Raw genomic sequence first — 20,544 nt, 5'->3', positions numbered from 1 at the left:
TTAAAGGGTAGTTAACTGACAGGGTAGAAAACTTGATTCTTTGTGATTCATTCTCAGTTAACTTATTGGAATCAATTAAACCACTGGATTATGATTGGGACTGTGATCATAACCAGCTTATCATATGTTCAAGACATGAAGCTTAAGAAATTCATTTAAGAGTGAACTTTCTAGTGAATGGAGCTTTGCTTCCAAAAAACAGAAATGTAGGAATGCAAAGTATTTTACCAGCTTTCAAAGCATTTGAAAACCATCCAAGCCTTAAAAGACGTTAGACATTTCATTCTGCCACATTTCTGTTTATAAATGTAGCAGAGCAAAGCATTTAATAGCTTTTAAAAGATGTTTTGCCATCTATCATTGTTCTGCCCAATGTTAGTCCCTAGCACAAAATCCAGTCTTAACACTATTTAGGTGTCCTAAACAAGCCCTTATTAAACACCACTAAGCACTGTCATACTAGAGACGTCCTTAACAGGTTTATATCGTACCCGATTTTGGAGCATAATCATGGCTTTCCATGCCCTGTATAGAGGATTATGAGCTGGAAACAATCATAACCTATTTACTGTGTGTTTGACGCACGGATGCCAAGAAATTCACCTGAAGAGCAAGGTTCTTGAAGTAAATGGAGAACAGCTACTGTCATTGCCCTGTGTAAGGGAGGACCTTCCACAGACCCAGGCAATCAAAAGCACAACACAGCAATGCACTTAGCTGATTGCGAATGATGTTGCTTACACTCAGACTGAAGATATAACTAACCTACTGATCAATAAATTTAGCTCTAACTTTGCACCTGTCTCGCCTTCATCTGTTCCTCATGACATACCTGAAACTGGCTCACCTCCAGCTATCACACAGGGCCAAATCCTAAAATTGCTATCAAATGCTAAAACTATTGCAGTAGTGGCTTCTAGATGCATCTCAGATAGCATGAAGCATAATTTAGCTATTCCCCTAACAACACTGTTCAGTCTCAGCCTCTGTACAAGTTTTGTACTAAGTGAATGGAGAACAGATACAGTCAATCCCCTGTATAAGGGATAACTGTCCACAGGTCCAGCAGTTATAGACCTATAAGTCTGCCCAGTCTCATATGTAAAGCCATGGACAGACTTATCATGGAATTAATCAATCAGCACAAAGGAATAACCAAACACAACACCCACCTCAGTCTGGATTCATCAAGGGCAGGTCATGCTTATTCAACCTGGTGGATTTTTTGAAAAGGTCAACAAAGGGATGGATAGAGACAAAATGGTACACAGTGCCAAAGCCTTTGACACAATTCCCCACTCAGACATAGTAGAAAAGCTAAATAAACAGAATAATCCTGTGTTATCCACTAGATTGCCATCTGGCTCACATACACGATGCAGATAATCAAAATAGGGGAAGTTACCTCCACAAAGAGACCAGTGACCAGTGGAGTCCCCAGCATTTTGTAATGGGACCTCTCCAGTTTAGCATCTACTTTTCTGAAGTAAAAGCCAATACTAAATGGCTCTGTCTGGCCAAGTTTGCAAATGACTGCAAGCTAGGAGATGCCGTTGAATCCCCAAATAACTTAGCCAGCCTGCAGGAAGGTTTGTCCCAAATAAATAACTCTTGCAAAAATCATGAATTGAACTAAAGGCCACAAAATGCATTACTGTATCATTTGGGAAGTCATTTACTCCAGGGAACTACCACATTGACAATACACCCCTAAGACTTGACTCAGTTGTTTGGAATTTGGGACCTTATGTGGACAGTGACCTAACTTTTAACCAACATGTACATAGCTGTACAACAATGACTAATGTCACTATAGTCAAAAAAAAAAACAAAAAAACTCAGCCATGGCACTAATTAATTAAATCAAACGTTAATGAAATAATACACCCTTTATAAAAGTTAATTCTACAAACATTTTCAGTAAACTGAAATATTCCCATAATTATCATTTATATGCATATATTTTCAAAAACTTAAATGAAAAGAATCACTGCATTGATGATGCTAACAGCAAAACCACAATCTGCATGGGAATGGTCTTGATGAGATATCTCAATAAAACAAGACATTTGGCATGCTGTTGGATTTATAGATTTCAGACTCAAGAATCCAATGCCAAAAGACAAAAAACAAACGTTTATTGCAAAGCTTTCGGGTCACAAATGCCCTTCCTCAGTGCTACTATCATGAAAGTAAAAAATACAGCATTTAAAAAGAAGTTCTTAAAAACACATGATTACAGCCAGCCTGTCACAGAATAGTAATGCTATCCCCCCATATTACAATATACACTTTGTAACAATGCATATGTATATGTAAAAACGTTATATAAAATCATTTAAAAATTCATATGTAAATATATATGCACATACCATAGGCTGGCTGTAATCATGTGTTTTTTTAAGAACTTCTATTTAAATGTTGCATTTTTTACTTTCATGATGGTAGCAGTGAGGAAGGTTGTTTGTGACCCGAAAGCTTTGCAATAAACATTGTTTTTGTCTTTTGGCAATGGATTCTTGAGTCTGAATTCTACTACTGCTTCTTCACTCCATTTATTGCAGTACAGACTGTTTTTGTGTCATTTATAGATTTGGCAATATACTTTTATATACACTTTTGCTCCAATTTATGCTGATTTAGTGATACGCTATTTTGAACATCTCTACATATCCAGCAGTGAATATACGTTTTTTTTCTAGTGATGATATATGAAAACATTATGTGGATGATTGCTGGTTGTTAGCGGCTTCTTAGTTATGCATATTACAGGTATTTGTTAAATATTTTAATTTAAGTAATTTAGTTATTGCTATTACTATGAATTTTAGTGTGCTTACGGTCTCATTGATGGGTCAGTTTAAAGATGCTTGCATAAAAAAACGTTGAACACCCTTTGATCTGCCTAAAGCTGTCACTCAAAATTTTCTGTTAATAGTATTCTTTACACACAGTTTTTGAGGGTGCACTATAGTTGTAGTGGCACAAAGAAGGCAAAACAATAAGCCTTGGAATTATAACATTTATATATACAAAGGGGCTACGATAAAAATTTGGTATCTGATGTAAAAGAGAAGGCTTGGAATTGAACTACATCTGACTTGTTGCAATACAGACAGAGAGATTTATAGGCTAAAGACCAGCATTGTCCACCAAAACTAGTTACAACATGTGGTAACAATATCCATGGAGTAAGGGTTAGACAGATTTTGTCAGTTTTAAAATGGATCTTTTCTTGATAATATATTACCTTAGAAATATATGTTTATACATAGATGTGGTAAAACTATTAGTCAACATTTGTCCAATTTTAAAAATCCTGGCACGTTTAGAAACAAACAAAAGATACTGAGATATAAGCCCAGGTGATGTGCATTATGTGAAAACAGTATATTTATTAAAAACAAAAATGTTTACATCCAGAAACACAAATAAAGTTTTTGCTGTTAAGGAAATGATTACCTGTTTGACAGAATGGGTTATTTTTTTAAGTTGTATGCCAATGTGTGACACATTTTATGTTTGGGAATCACCCAATGTCTTTAAATAGAGAATTTTACTTCTTATTAGTGATCTCAGTTGCAAGAGAGATATAGGTGCATTACTGGAATGCAAATATATACATCCAGAGGCAGTGTGTACATTTATTGGGATAAATAGGGGGCATGGTCCATAAAGGCTTCCATGATGTAATCTATTTGCATACAGAAACAGCTCTAATTTGTATCTTTACAGGAAGATGTGCAGCATGTATTGGCCTGTCTCTGTGACTGTGCTTTATGTTAATGAGGCAGTCTGGTGGGAGGCATATGCTAATTATCCATGTGTGCTCTCCACTGGAACTGCCTCTGGGATGCCACCTATGTGTTGGAGGAATTCATAGAATTGCTTGGCCATTTAGATTAGCATAACCACTCCTTCCACATTGCTGCTGAAAACATAACCAAAATGTTGTGTTCATCCACTGCAGTAGACGCAGGTGCTGAGTTGTTACTGATACAGTAGGGTTAGAAGTTGTATGTATGAGTGCATGTGAGGGACTGCATGTGTAAGTGTAATGTGTGAGAGTGTGAGTCTGCCTGAGAGGTAGTAGTATGTACGGGGGTAGTGAGGGGTTACACTAGGGTGCGTGTGTGTGTGTGTGTGTGTGTGTGTGTGTGTGTGTGTGTGTGTGTGTGTGTGTGTGTGTGTGTGTGCGTGTGTGTCTATGTGTGAGTGATGAATGCCATTGGATGGGGAGGTGGATGTTCTCTGTGCATGTGTGTGTGTTTGTGTAATGGATGTGTGTGTGTGGGGTGGGGTTTTGTAATTGATGTGTGTGTGTGTGTGTGTGTGTGTGTGTGTGTGTGTGTGTGTGTGTGTGTGTGTGTGTGTGTGTGTGTGCATGGAGGGGGTTGGGGTGGCTCTTATACTTTCACACACCCCTACACTAATGAGAAGAGCCTTCAATATTAGGTTGGGGAGAACCACAAGCCACCAGGGATGCTTCGCTCTTGTCTTAATGACACTTTAACAGTATGTAGATGGGAGGAACACTAGCCACCAGTAACAATTCTCTGTGCCCTTATGGTACTTTAAGAGTTTGGGGATCAGAGAAACAGTAGTCTCCAGAGATGATTCACTCATGCCTTAAGGGCTCTTTAAGAGTATGGAGATTGTTGGAACACTAGCTACCAGGGATGGTTTCTCATGCTTTAATAACAATTTAAGAGTATGGGGCTGGGGTGAACACTAGCTGGGGGATCACTAAATACCAGGTGGAATGCAGAAGTCCAGGAAGTCATCAAAAGAAAGAAAGACAGAGTGCAAGGAAAAGTGGAAGATAAAAAAGATGGACCAAGCTAGGAAGGAATACTGGTTGGGTAACAAAGGGGTTAAGAGAGGAGTTGCAGTAACAAAGAATACGGCATCAGAGGCACTCTACCAGCTTCTGGAAAATGACATAAATTGCACAAAGAAACTATATCAGATTGCAAAGCAATGACAGAAAGAAAAGTAAGTAGGCAGACGCTCTTCATAAGGGATGCTAGCAACAACCTGTTCACCAATCCACAGAACTTCAAAGGCAGATGGAAAGAGTGTTTGCAACAGCTTCTAAATGAAGAAAACCCCTCAAAGCTGTGATACCCCATAGACAGCCTATGATGAAAGAAGAGGAGGAAGACAAAGTCAGGGAAAGCAGCATTCTCAGATGAGGTCACAGCAGATATAATAAAGGTATTGGGTATGATAGGGGAGAAATGACTCCTAAGGCTACTCGTATAGAGATAAAGGTGTGCGCCAGATGAATGGCGAATAAGCATAGTAGTGCCAGTGTTCAAGAATGAAAGAGACTTTCACAACTGTGACTAGTATAGAGCTATCAAACTCCTGTCACATTACATAAAAGTTCTGGAAAGGGTGATGGATAGACAAATTAGGCAAATACAGAGAGTAGTAGAAAGTAAGATGGAAGATGAGCAGTTGAAATTCAAATCAGGATGCAGCATGACTCACCTGATGTTTACAATGAGACAGGTACTTAAGAAGAATCTAGAGATGAAGAAAGAGTCCAACTAGGCATTCCTAGATTTGGAGAAAGCATATGACAAGGTCCCAAGAAGCTGATTTGGGCAGTCCTGCAGTGGTCTGAAGTCCCAGAGAAATAGGTAGAATTAGGGCAGGCTATGTACAAGATCCCAATGACTCAAGTACAGGCAATGTGTGATCTCATACAAACAATGAGATATTATAGGCAAACTCTGAGCAAGAACTTCAGCAAAGGATAGTGGAATGGAATGCAAAACTGAAGGCATGTAGGATGAAAATGAGTACAGATAAGACAGTTGTAATGTCAGCAGATGGGGGAAATCAAAAGAAGCCAAGAACTGAGATAGATAGGAAAATAGTAGAACAGGTTAACAGATTCAAGTATCTGGGAATGGTAGATGAGGAGAAAGAAAGTCTGAATGAAGAAGTCCAAGCTAGAATCAGAGGGACCACAGCCAAATGGCACAGAGTGTCATCAGTAGTGTATGACAGAATGCCAAAGAAACTGTAAATTAAGGTATACAAAACAGTGGTGTGACCAGTACTACTGTATGGTACAGAAATCTGAGCAGTAAAGGTAGAACAGTTGAGGAAGCTACAGGTGGTGCAGATGAAGTGCCTGAGATGGATGGTAGGATGCACACTGTGGATGGCTGAAGAAATTAGGACATAAGAGCAGAAGTCATAGTAGCACCAATTGCAGAAAAGATGAAAGAGAACAGATTAAGATGGTTCAGGCATATGTGCAGAAAAACAGGAGACAATCTAATGAAAATGATTTGGAACAAACAAGAAGAAGGCAAAAGGAAACAAGGGCATCTAGCAAAGAGGTGGATGGGTTTTGTGAAAGATGAACTGTGACAGTCAGGCATGAGTGTTAAAGAAGGTAGGAGATTAGCACCGAATAGAGAGAGATGGCAACTGTTGACACAACACCCCAACCCCATGTAGAAAATAGGAAAAGGAGGCTTGATGATGATGATGATGATGATTCAATACCGAGTTCCATAAAGTCACAGTAAATCAAAGGTGTGGGGAATGACTAGTCACCAGGGAACAATGGAGTGCCTTAAAAGGCACTAAGCAGTCATCAAACCCTATACCCATCCAGAGAGGACATTAGTCCTCTGTACCACTATTAGACACTATGAACATTTTTTAAAAAACATAATTAAATAGAAAAATAAAATAAATGAATCAGAGGAAAAGGGATTTGAATCATGCACCTACCCTTGATACAAGAAATTAGTGTAGCTGGTATTTTTTATAATATTATTGAGGATCTTAGGCATTATGTAATGCCAGCAACATGTGGCAAATGAAGGGGATGGAAGGGAAATGTTAGATATACTTTACCTCCTTGTACACAGCTTGTACCTTAGCTTGCCTTTACTGAAAAATGTGAAGTATGAAACTCAAATGTCTGGCATTAAGTATTGATCATCATCATTTGTGAATTATCTGGGCATGGGAAAACAAGAGGCAAAGGTGCCATTCCGACTACAGGGACATGTAGGTGGTATATGGTGTATAGGCCAGTATGTGCATTACTGTGTGCTTGTGTGTGTGTGCGTGTGTGTGTGTATGTGTGTGCGTGTGTGTGTTGGGGTTAACTGTGGGGAAGGGGTGTTTGGACGTACACAATGCAGCCATCATTGTTAACTACCAAAGGAAGTGCCACTTCACAGTTGTTAACTGTGATTTACAGACATGCAAATTAGCTGATGATGAGTTTTTTTCCTTTTCTTAAATGCTTATTAAAATTTAAATTACAACTAATGCAAGTAGCATATATCAGCATTTTAACTATATAAAGGTGTGTCTACAGCAAGGTAGACAACTGTTTTACAGTACAAAGCATGTTCTATCAAATGTAAAATAACTAGTATTTGTCTAATAAAATATACCTTTGTCCAACACTTGAATTCAGAAGTAAATTTATTGATTCTCAATGAGGTCTTTTCTCATTGTAAACAAAGCAGTGGTCTCAGTGCCAAGCCAAAATAACTAATAAGACCTAAAATAGGCACAGGGAACCCAGCACAAGGACAAAACTTTCTTTAATCCAAACAAATACAAATGAAAAAACATACGTAACAACAATAACGCTGTGTAAATAGTTCCTCATACGTTTTCGTCAAAATGAACTTCTTCAGATAAACTTGACCTCAATGAACACCTTAATAAGTAACCTACCCAATTTGAATAAACCAATAAAAGAACAGCTTGCATTAAGTTAATATAATATTATCAATCCTTAAAGACATGATTTGAATTTAGACAATTTAAAGTGAATGAAAAATGTTATAAATGCTACATATGTATAAAAACATTTGTTAAAATATACCTATATATTAAAACATGATAAAATGTAATGAAATGCAAAAATACATAAAATATGTAAAAGGAGAAAATTGCAGGCTGATAAACAATAGAGAACTATCACCATCTGGTGGAATAATTACACATTACAAATAAAATGAATTAAAGTTAGTGAAAAGAGTTTCATGACCCACAAGCATAAATATAAAATCATGACATAAAATTAATAAATATTCAAATATAGAAGAATAAATAGCATCTATATATTAAAATTGTGTATAGTTTTAAAACTGTTGCATTAAAAGTTAAACCATAAACATATATTATAATTTGGCAGACCTCAGTTTCAAACTGGTTTTAAGGATAACATTTCATTAGGACCGGGGGGGTAGTGGCATCCAATATAATTTGCCATTATAACACCCTGTATTCCAGGCGAGTCTCCCATGGACCTCCCCTAGGGTCTAAGGGGACCCCTTCAATTACAAAAAACTGGAATTCAGCTTTGTCACAATTTTCCTGGTGTTTGTATAAAGCATTGTTATCCTTTCTTTTTCTAATGTCATAACCATGCTCATACATTCTCTGCCTCAATCTCCTTTCAGTCTTGCCAACATAAAAGGAATCGCAAATCCCACATAGGGCAATATATATACCACCCCAGTGGTGTTGCAATTAGCAAAGCCTTGTGTAGCAATATGTTTACTCCTGCATTTCAAAAAAATAGAATCACCTTCTTTTATGTTAAAACAGTATGGACAATTACCACATTTTCGGGTCCCTTTTTTATTACTAGAAAACAATTCACTATTTGCCCCTTCCAAAATATTTTTATTGTTTCGTCCCTTTCTGTATACACATTTAAAAGGTTTTTCAAATATATAATTCAAATCTGGACAAACTAGCAAATTTGTTCCATTCATTGGTGACAATCCTCCTAACCAAATTGCTCTCACCATCAGAGGTGGTAACCATGGCAGACTGGTATCCTTTTTCTTGTGTTGGGACATCCAATAAATTCTCTTCATTGCTATGTGTATCAGGGATAGGAGAAATTTTCCTTAAAATCGGGGCAAATCTAGAAATTTTTCCTTCCATTACCTCGGTGGTCACAGATATTAATAAATCACTGGGATAATGTCTTGCCTTGAACATATCATTAATAAAATCACATTCAATTACAAAATCATCATCTTCTGAAGTCATCCTACTACCTTGCACCAACTGCCCTATAATAATTGCCCTTTTTTGATAGGGTGGGTGAGAGCTAGTATAATGTAAATAGGCATTAGAGAATGTCCCTTTTCTAAACATTTTGGATTTGAAACCATCACCAAATCTCTGAATATTTACATTTAAAAAACATAACTCAATTTCATCAATTTTATAAGTGAACCTCAAAAAATTAGTTGTATTAGAAATATATTCATAAAAATCCACAAATTTTTCAACTGTGCTATTCCAAAAAAAGGCACACATCATCTAAAAAATGCCCATAAAATTTCCAATAATGTTTAAAATCAGAATTAAAAACAAATCTTTCTTCCCCGTAACATAAAATAATGTTAGCATATGTGGGGGCACAGTGTGCACCCATAGCCACTCCTTTAGATTGTCTAAAATACTCCCCCTGGAAAAAAAATAAATTGTTTAAAATTAAATCCATTAAAATTAAACATGTACAAAACACTTTAAAAGAAACATTAGACTTACTTTCTAAAAATTCTTCAAACCATGCCAGACCAATGTCGTGTGGAATACATGTGAATAGATCCACTACGTCCAGTGTAATGAAACTTGATGGGTTTCCCTGGTTTGAATTATGAATGTTTCTTAAAAGGTCCCAAGAGTCCTTTAATACATTAGTGTGATCCATCACTAACTTCTTAAGATGGACATCTACATATTTTGTCAGGGGGGAACGTAATAGAACCTTCAGCCGAGACAATGGGCCTGAGTGGTGGTGGGGGGGGTCCACAATATTTTTGTGGACCTTATTTATAGCAAAAATTGAGGGTACTTTTGGTTTTTCAACATGTAAATAATTATAAGTTTCTAAATCAATAAGTCCCTCAATTACTAAATCATTTAAACAAAGAGAAAGTTTTTTGTAAGCAATATGAATCTCATTCAAAGAAACTCTCTCATAAGTAAATTCATCATTCAACAATTTAAACATCTTTGCTTCATAATTAATCTGGTCCATAAATACAACCCCACCCCCTTGTCAGGCTTCATAATTCTAAGATTTTTGTTTTCCTTGCAAGCTTTTAAAATGTTCATTTCTTCCTTGGAAAGGTTTGAGGTGACCTTATTATACTTGGGCTGACCTCTAAGTTCTTTTTCAACCATACATTCAACATTTTTAAGTTGGGGATGCAAGGACGGATTAAAAGTGCTCTTTTTAGTTAGGTCAAATGTATTGCTTCTTACATTACCATTAAAAAACACCTCTAAATTCTTTTGCCTAAAAAATAATTTTAGATCCACAAGTAGGTTCACTATATTTGCTTTGACTCTAGGGATAAAAGTAAAACCTTTTGTAAATAAATTAAAATGTCCTTTGGAAATAAAGGTAGATGTGTAATTAAATATATTAAAACCTTTATAACAGGATATACAATTGTTAACTATAATTTCTTCCCAGGGGATTATTTCCAAAATGTCTTCCAACCTCAATTTTACTATATAGATGCTATTTATTATTCTATATTTGAATATTTATTAATTTTATGTCATGATTTTATATTTATGCTTGTGGGTCATGAAACTATTTTCACTAACGTTAATTAATTTTATTTGTAATGTCTAATTATTCCACCAGATGGTGCTAGTTGTCTATTGTTTTTCAGCCTGCAATTTTCTCCTTTTACATATTTTATGTATTTTTGCATTTCATTACATTTTATCACGTTTTAATATATAGGTATATTTTAATATATGTTTTTATACATATATATAATTTATAACATTTTGCATGCACTTTAAATAGTCTAAATTCAAATCATGTCTTTAAGGATTGATAATATATTAACTTAATCCAAGCTGTTCTTTTATTGGTTTATTCAAATTGGGTAGGTTACATATTAAGGTGTTCATTGAGGTCAGGTTTATCTGAAGAAGTTCATTTTGACGAAAACGTATGAGGAACTGTTTACACAGCGTTATTGTTGTTACGTGTGTTTTTTTCGTTTGTATGCTTTTCTCATTGTGACTAATGTGTCCATACATTGCCAATTAGCACATCAAATAAATAAAGCCTTTCTACCAGGGCTATACATCCCATGGTGTGGCAATTAATCAATCCTTCAGAGTGTTTTACCATATAGCCCAAATAAATATGAAAAGTGTCATTGACTTGATAAGAAAGATAAATCTTAAGATTATCAATTTAGGTTCAGTGCTACCCTCATGATTAAATGTAATACTACAGTTCAGTTGTGTTCATAGGTTCATACTAAGCTATCTGCCCTAGGGCATTTATAAGCCTAGCCAGAGTTGTGTGGCTTTCACCACCCCTTAGGTTGAAGAATACTATACCCATTAGTTTGCCGTGCCTCTGTCCAGCAGTGATACAGAGATGATCCCCGGGGTAAACCTACGATCTCCCATCCACTGGTCAAGATTCCTCTTGAAAAGAGCCAGCGAGGTGCTCTGTCTCACATGGACCGGGATTCTGTTCCACAGCATAGGGAGTATCTGGGTGATGAATCTGTCCCTCCAGCACGTCCTATTTATATCCGTGTTGAGGTTTAAGTCTCTTGCTCTTGTGGCTCTGGTGGATTTGGATTTTTTGAGGTGGAGCATGTCCATTTATTCCGGGTTGGACATGGCCTTGTATGTCAGGCACAGGTCACCTCTGAGCAGACGGTATGCGACTGAATAGAGCTGGAGTTTCTTCAGTCGGGCAGCATATGGCATATTTTTGAGCCCCTTTATCCTTTTGGTGAGGAACTTTTGGGGTCTTTCCAATTGCTGCAGGTGTCAGGTAAGATACATTCGAATGGGGCATTGTACTCAATCATTGGTCTGATAAGTGAAGAGTACAGGGGAACAATGACCTCCCTTGATCTGGATGTGAATCCCTTCATAATCAGGTGGGCAATGTAGAAGGTCCTCCTAACCACTTTGGCAATGTGAGTGTCAAAAGAAAGGTTACTGTCAACTTGGGTCCCCAGGTCCCTGATAACCTCTTCTGTGCTTAATGGATTGCCATCTATGTGGTAACTTGGGGTTACCTTGTTTTTACCAAAGGGTATGACTATACATTTTTTGGCGTTTAGCTTTAGGCCATGGCTCTGGCACCAGTTATCCGTTTCTATGAGACCTCTCTGAAGGATATCTATGTCTGATGGATTTTCAACTATGGCGCCCAGTTTGCAGTCATCTGCAAACTTTGTCAGCCACAATCCTCCTATGTTTGCCTGCACTTCTGAAAAGTAGATGCCGAACAAGAGAGGGCCCAGGACTGAGCCCTGTGGGACACCGCTTGTGACCAGCTTGGAGTCTGGCATGGCACCAGCAACTCTAACCCTGTGGGTTCTGCCCTTGAGCCAGTTTGCAACCCATCTTGTGACATATGGGTTTACATTTAAGCTGGTGAGCTTTTCTATGATACCCGAGTGGGGTATTGTGTCAAAAGCTTTAACAAGGTCAAGGTAGGCTGTGTGAACTGCCTTACCCTCATCAATGGCCTTGGTGACTGTTTCAAAAAAGTCGACCAAGTTCAAGAGGCATGATCTGCCCTTGACAAAGCGTAGGATCCAATGTCCGTAGGTCCCCTATGTCTTTATTTATGAGTTCCATTATGATCCTCTCCATAGCTTTGCAGACCAGGCTTGTTAAGCTTATGGGGTGGTAATTACCAGGGTCCGTAGAAGCACCGCCTTTGTGGAGTGGGACCACAGTTGCCGTCGCCACTCTTGGGTGGAGTGTATCCTGTGGTAAGGCTAAGATTAAACAGCAGCCTTATGTGTGGGTTTAGTTCCTCATTGAGTTTGTGTAGCACACAGCCGGGGACACCATCCGGTCCCATTGATGCTGTGTTTTTAGCTTTAGAGAGCAGCTCTCACGTGGGCATTTGAGATGATTGGGAGGCTACACTCTGCTGGGATAGATATTTCTCCTTTTGGGGAGGGGGGGATTTTCACTGAACCTGTCTGCCAGTATGTTTGCAATGTCTGTGGGTTCAGTCATTTTTGTATCATTTTGGACTAATTCTGAGCATATCTGGGAGTTTCCACCCAGATTTCTAACATAGCTAAAGAAGGCCTTATGATTGTCTTTTGAGTCCTTGGCGATTTTTCTCTCAAAGTTGGCCTTGGATGATTTTATGAGTGATCGTAGTTTTACTAGTGTTGATCAGAGATGTCTTCCCTTTTAGGATTTTGCTCTATCTTGTAGTAGCTTTCTCCTCTTGTTGTAAAGTTTGTTTATGGCTGGGGTCCACCAGATCGGGCGCTTGCCTTTGGTGGAAAGGGTCTTTATTTTATTTGGGATTGCTTGATCCATGCAATCCTGGAGGTGCTCGAAAGCATTTGTAAGGGATTCAGCAGCGTGGGTTGTGGTTTCCAGTGGCTCAGGGGCCTTGAAGGATACCACACCAGTATTAAGAAGTGTGAAGTTGGCTTTTGAGAAGTTCTTCACTGTGGTCTTTTTGTTGGGGGTGGGGCGGATGTGGATCTCCAGTGAGATTAGTTTATGGTCTGATCTCACCAATGAGGGATATACTTCCGGTGTGGAGCATTTTGTCCCCATGTTTGTGATGATCAGGTCTAGTACATTTTCACCTCTTGTGGGAATGGTGACAAGTTGTTCCATAGCATTTGAGTTTATGAACTCCAGGAACCTTTGGGTTAGGGTATTGGGGCTTGAGTAATGTTCCCAGTCTGTGTTTGGGTAGTTGAAGTCACCCAATATGATGGTGTTTGGAGAGACATTTATACTCTCCAGTGTCTTCAGGAAGGCTGTGTGGGGTTCCTGAGTTTGAGAGGGTGGCCTGTAACATGCTACAAACTGTAGAGCAGTTTTGCCTATGGTTAATTGCACCTGAATGGTCTCTGATGCTTCGTGAGTTGCCACCAGCCTGGAGGTGTGGGTATCCTTGATGAATATGGATACACCCCCTCCTTTTGTGGTACGGTCTGGGTTTTGGGGCCGGGCATGATATGAGGTAAAACCTGATAGTGCCGGGGTGCTCTCAGGAGCTTTGAACCAGGTTTCAGTCACAGCACAGACATCAATGTTCTCCATACTGAGGAGGGCTTCGAGGGTGTGCATCTTGAGATTTAGACTTCTGGCATTGAGCAGCATTACCCTTAGTTTTTTTTCCATTATTGTTTTCTAGGGTGGGTTTAGAATTTGAGCCTTGTCTAAAAAAGGCACTATGGGGGTGGCAAGAGCCTTTGCCAATATCCAGAAACCAAAGGGTGACAGGTGCAAGCCGTCCCTTGCGAAGCAGCGTGGCTTGTCAAGCATGTCATTCCAGGCAGACAGACATTGATCCCTTAGAATGACACCAGAAATTAAGCCAATTATTAAAACTGATCATTTTGTCTCTGTATTGTGGCATAATTCTTGGTGAAGGTAGGATACTGCTCAGGGTCAGGGTCATACCAGCCTGGGCTACATAATCTGAGAGCTCCTTTATGTCTCTTTTCATGTAGTCCAGGGATCTCAGGTCATTCACACCGGCATGGACAATGACTGAGTCATACTTGTACTTGCTGTGGAGTGACCTGAGTGCTTGTGTTATGTGACGGATTCTAGTGCCTGACAGGCAGTTTACTGTGACCCTCTACTTGTTCAGTCTGGTGAGTGGGACATCAGTGTGTCTGACTATGGAGTCACCTATGACAAGTGTGTCTGGCATTGTGTTTGGGCCTTAAGAGCTGTGACTGATTTGCACACTGACTTTGTGAAATATGTGTTGCTTATGTTATGTCATGAGGTGGCAGTTGTTTGGGTGTCTGCTTTGGAGGCCTCTGCTGTTTTGGTATATTTTTGATCAGTGCCTCCGAGTATGTCTTTGTGTGTTTATGTGTTTGATTTGTAGTTGTGATAGTTCTATGTGAGACTGGGTTTATGGTGTGTGTGGTTACCTTCTCCTCCTGTCTGGTTTTGCCAGTCCTGAGTTGAGAGAGCTCAGCCTCCAGTTTGGCTATATAATTGCATCTCTCGCATGTATTTGTGTTTTGCGGGAGGAGGAGAGGGTTGTCTGTGTACATGAGGCAATTGTAACATTGCCTCAATATTTCCAGATTCACCAGCTGAGCAGGAGAGGACGCTAGCAACTGACCCTTTGACATGCTAGAAGAAATGAAAAAGTTTGCTGTGTAACTGAGTCAGAAATTAGTTTTATGATTTTTAAATAATTTACACTATGTACTACTTGACTGAGTTATTCTGTGTTCAAACTTAATTAGGTTATGATTAACATTAAACATTAGATGGTTGCATGACTATATTTTAATTGATTATGGTGGCTATTATATGCAATTACCTTTGAAATATATTATTATGTATGGTTTAATTTATAAACATTAATATTGAGTTTACAATTGTAAAAGCATTATATTTACCAAATTATTTCCATTTTGTTTTTTGCCTGGGAAAATTGACACTGTGAAGGGGTGAAACCTGGTCTGCTTTGTTTGTTGGGGGATGTGAAGTAATTAAAGTACATCTGTACTACTAATCATTGCTGTTGTGGATTCTTTTCTTTCTGCAGTTGCGTCTATATGTACAGATTAGTCTGCTGCTCTCATGCATGAACTGTTTGCTCTTCATGTATGCATGTGTATGTGTGTGTGTGTATATGTATATATATATATATATATATATATATATATATATATATATATATATATATATATGTGTGTGTGTGTGTGTGTGTATATATATATATATATATATATATATATATATATATATATATATATATATATATATATATATGTATATATATATATATATATATATATATATATATATATATATATATATATATGAACATACACATAGTGTGAGTACACATTTATGTGATGTATATGCACTCTGAAAATGTTTGGTCAAAAATAATATGGCGAAAAGCAAATTTGTGTAAAAATATTCGGTCTAAACTCATTTAATTGACAGATAGGTACTACTGACAGATACATCCAGGGTATATGGAGTATAGAACACAATGCCTGAATGATTTAAGCAGTGTAAGGTAGGTTAGTATTGCTGCCTCACAGCAAGAGGTTCTCCGGTTCAATTCTCGGCTGGGGTGCCTTCTGTGCTGAGTCTGCATGTCCTTGCTGTGGTTGTGTGGGTTTCTTCTGGGTGCTCCAGCTTCCTCCCACATCCCAAAGACATGCTTTAGGTGGACTGGACATTTTCAACTGGCCCTAGGTGTGCATGTGTGTATCTTCTGTGGAAGGTTGGGCGCCAGGTTGGCAACTCGGCACCGTAAAAGTCCACTGCTAATCATTCTGTGGACCGTTGTTCTGCTGTGGTGACCCCTAACCGGGATAAGGAGATGATGATGAAGATAGGGACAACCCTGTCCAGCACAAAATACTGATGGAGATTTCTCCCTTCTCAGATCTGGTGCCTTAGTGTTTTAAGCAGTATAGTTCAGCGTTTCTGATGACTGAGAATCTGATGCTTAGACTTCTTCTGTAGAACATTCTAAGCAAAGAATGCTACAGAGAGAATAACAAAATAGTTCAACCAGATCTAATTTTGTACAAAGAATTATAATAATAAAAGTCTACTGAAAGAATGCTAACTACAGAATCCAACAAATGGAATTTTTCTGACAGAAGTGTAAACAGACAATTCTACACCAAGGATTCAACAGCTCTGTCTCTCGATGACTATATTGTTGATGTTCTTTTTTCACACAATTTGCATTTAGACCAAATATTTTCATACAAATGTGCTGTAACCAAACAACTTTTCAGCCAAGCATTTTAGATTAGTTGTGTCACACAAATGTGTATTCAATTTACATGCACGCACATGTGCATGCACACACAGATATATATATATATATATATATATATATATATATATATATATATATATATATATATATATGTGTATTACAACAGCCATTATTTTACACTCATTAAGTAGTGCTTCTGCTGTGTAGTTAGTGTAAAATAAAATAAAAGTCAAATAAAAAAAGTGTATGTGTTTGTGTGTGAAAGTGTATGCGTGTGTGATCATAAGAGCGTGATTGGTTGAGTTACTATTTTACACTCGCTAAGCAGTGCTTTTGCTGTTTAGTGAGTGTAAAATAGAAGTAAAACTGAAAAAAGTGTGTGTACATGTTTGTGTGTGTGTGTGTGTGTGTGTGTGTGTGTGTGTGTGTGTGTGTGTGTGTGTGTGTGTGTGTTAGTGTGTGAAAGTGTCAGAGAGAGAGAGATTGGTTAAACTACTATTGTACACTGGCTAAACAGTGTTTCTGCTGTTTATCAAGTCAAGTGTGTGTGTGTGTGTGTGTGTGTGTGTGTGTGTGTGTGTGTGTGTGTGTGTGTGTGTGTGTGTGTGTGTGTGTGTGTGTGTGTGTGTGAGAGAAAGAGCATGCATGTATAAAAGTAAGAGAGATAGATGATTGTATGTGTGTTTATGTTGTTGTCTGCGTGTGAGTGAATGCATGCATGAAAGCATAAGAGAGAGCATGTGTGTGTGTGTGTGTGTGTGTGTGTGTGTGTGTGTGTTTGTGCACTCGACAGCACTAAGTGAATATGTCTATTACCAGAATGCATATGAGGCTGTTTTTGTTCCATTTCTTTCCATTCCCACTAGTCAGGCAAACCTTTGGAACTCTTTTCATAAATTTAGAAATGTTGGATTAAATACATTGAATTGATACTGAATGTCAGTAAAGCCAGTGTTGTTCTGCTTGCCACTAATCAGCTTTGCACTTGACATAATGTAACTATTAATCGACTTAGCTGTTGATAACTTTCAGCCATTATTTTCACCTATACCATGAACTTCACTGATCAGATAATTAACATGGTCAGAAAGACTCACAACAAACTGGATGTATTGCATTACATAAAAGACTGCTTCACACGTGCCCCTAGAACTCTAGTACCTAGAGATATACTGTTAAAACATCTGTTGTGTAGTCCTCTCCTCCCTGATTCAAATGCGTTGCCATTAAGGTTAAGATGCTTTGTCATCACAGTAGTATGGTAGATGTGGTCCCGTTAGGTTCACCAGTCAATGAGCTATCCTGTCTTGTCATTTTAATTATACAGTCAAGACTTTTTATCCTGAGTTGCATGGGGAATAGATTAGTCCACCTGTTGTTATTGTTGTCCTGTGTTGTACTATCTCCTTTAGCACCTACTTTCTATGTTACTTCTGTATATGTAAACAGGTCACAGCTAACACTGAACAGTAAGAAATCTTACTGTATACCAAGCATGGCTTTGTTGTAATGTAGAACATGGTGTGGACATTCCCCTTATGGAAATGGGAAACCATTCTGTCATCTTCTTAGATAAGAAAGTCCTGTACATCCTATATGCTTCATCCAGTAGCCTATGGGTTATACTAGAAGTGCACAAAACTAAAGTGGTTACCTGCTTCAGATAGTGGGCTGCCATATTCAGAGAACAGAATGGTCACTTTGCCAGGGTCTTGATCTCCTCTAAGTTTCTCTGTGCAGTGTGAGATTCAGAAATAATATACTGTGTTTGGACTTCTTTCTGTACTGTATGCATGCACCTCTGCTGGTACTACAAGCAGTTTGTATATTTTGGTGTTTCACAACCCTTGTAGTATAATGAATAGTTGTTAGAAAATCTGGTACATCTATTAGTTTTCTTAGTGCACTTGATTTTTAATTACTCAAGAAAATGTGAAGCTTAAACACTGAACGAGATTGTAAGAACCGTTTAAATTCTTAGGACTGTATCTTCAAGCCTCAGAATAGTGAATACTGGCTGATATATACCAAGTTTACAGTTGTAGTACCTTGCAATAATCTCAAACTTAGCATGTGCATACCTGCTTTGTATATGTGTTGCATATGTTGCAGAAGCTAGGATAAATCCATTAACATAAATATAGCAAAGCAGTAGCTACCTAACAATACCTTCCAAAAAATGAACATGCTCTTGTTAGCAAGTGTGCATGGGTCCACATTCAGTATTCATGAGAGTTTTGTTTGAGCATGAATGTCCACACATGCATGCAGCTTAAAGGAAAAACCATGGAATGATAGGAACTTCAAAGCTACTGAGTTTGTTGACTATTATGCTTTGCCAGTTCCCACCCTATACTGTATCTCTCTTTTCGAGAAGGGCTATGCCAGTCATGACTGGGTAGAATTTATAAATACCCATGCAATTGTCCAGGTCCTGTATGAAAGAAGACAGAAGTATTACACAGCTTTATCTGTGTGTGGGGGGAGAGAGATCTATTCCTGAGGTGAGGGAGATGCTGATTAATGGAAACTGACAGATCCTAGAAAAAATTATTCAGATTTCAGGATATAAAACTCTGTCGAATGATTACTGAAACTTGGCAGTTGTAAATTGCGCACACTCTAGTGTATTTGTAAACTAAAATATGTTTCCTCATACTAAATAGTTTCTCACCTATAAGAAACCTGCAGTGCCATTTTTTTTCATTATTGGCTAATTAAGCTAGTTTCCCCTGAGGTGGAACCGTATTAAGCCTTGGATCTCGCTGCACACAAGTATGCTTTACTTTTCATCACACTCTGAATAAAAGCCTAAGCACAAACTGGGTTTAGCAATTTTAGAAGAAATATATATGTAAATTCCATTTGAAAGATTTATGATGAATAACAGATTTGGTGGACAGAGTCAACCAAATAAAACATATTACCTGTTTCTTCCTTTCTCTTTGGAGCAGGTAGATGATAAAATAATAACTATTCTATCAAAAATGACAAAACACACTACATTTAAAATTAAACAAGTAAATCAACAATTTTATTTGTGTACAATGGACAAAACCACATAATTTTGTTTTGTTAATGTTTCCTTTGTGGCATACATTTGTGCAGATTTGCGATATTGTAAGTCAAATAAACTTCTGACTTTTTTTTTTCAGGGAGTCAATAACATTCTAAGAAATGGATTGGTTGCATCTCACGCATACACCATTACTGGAGTCAAGATGGTAAGAGCATGTTAAAAAGATGAAGCTGTTGGTTTCTGAGAATTGAATAACATTTTATATGGTATATAGTTTTTAACTGTTATACATGTTTGCCTGATAACTAGTAGACTTATTTGATTTAGCTATGGGTAACACTGTTAATAAATTATTTCATGTATGGTGTCATTTATCAAAACATGTGATAACACTTCACTATTTGAAAATGCATCTTCATGAACTAAGTTAAGTATCTCTACTCAAGATATTCTTGATTACATTTCTGTAATTTGATCTATAAAAATCTTCATGCCTAATGTTTTGTGAAGTATTGCGTATTTTGTCATAACGAAGGATCATGAGTTATTCTCAGAATTCTACTTTGTTTTTCAGTGTTGATTTCCCATTTAAAATTCGTTTTATGTTCTTTCAGGTAAAATAATGAAAAGGGACAGGAGCATTACTATTATTTTATTTATGTTTGAGTATTTTGATATTTGTAGCGTTGTCGCCTCACATTAAGACGTTGTCCTATTCGATTCTCAGCTAAAGCGTCTTCTG

The 20,544-nt window shown here is 37.7% G+C and overlaps 1 protein-coding gene across 1 annotated transcript in view; it reads left to right on the top strand.

Annotated features, from left to right (window-relative positions):
- Positions 1-20,544, top strand: part of LOC122791184 (calpain-13-like) — a 1,289,367-nt gene that overhangs the window by 663,604 nt on the left and 605,219 nt on the right. Inside the window, exon 7 of the mRNA XM_044058898.1 lies at positions 19,939-20,007. Coding sequence (XP_043914833.1) covers positions 19,939-20,007 — 69 coding nt within the window. The remainder of the gene's footprint in view (positions 1-19,938; positions 20,008-20,544) is intronic.

Source organism: Protopterus annectens, chromosome 1.part2, assembly GCF_019279795.1.
Source record: "Protopterus annectens isolate FY-2018-M chromosome 1.part2, PAN1.0, whole genome shotgun sequence".
Classification (NCBI taxonomy): Eukaryota; Metazoa; Chordata; order Ceratodontiformes; family Protopteridae; genus Protopterus; species Protopterus annectens.
The sequence above is the reverse complement of the archived record's forward strand: the minus strand, read 5'-3'. Positions and strand labels throughout refer to the sequence as shown.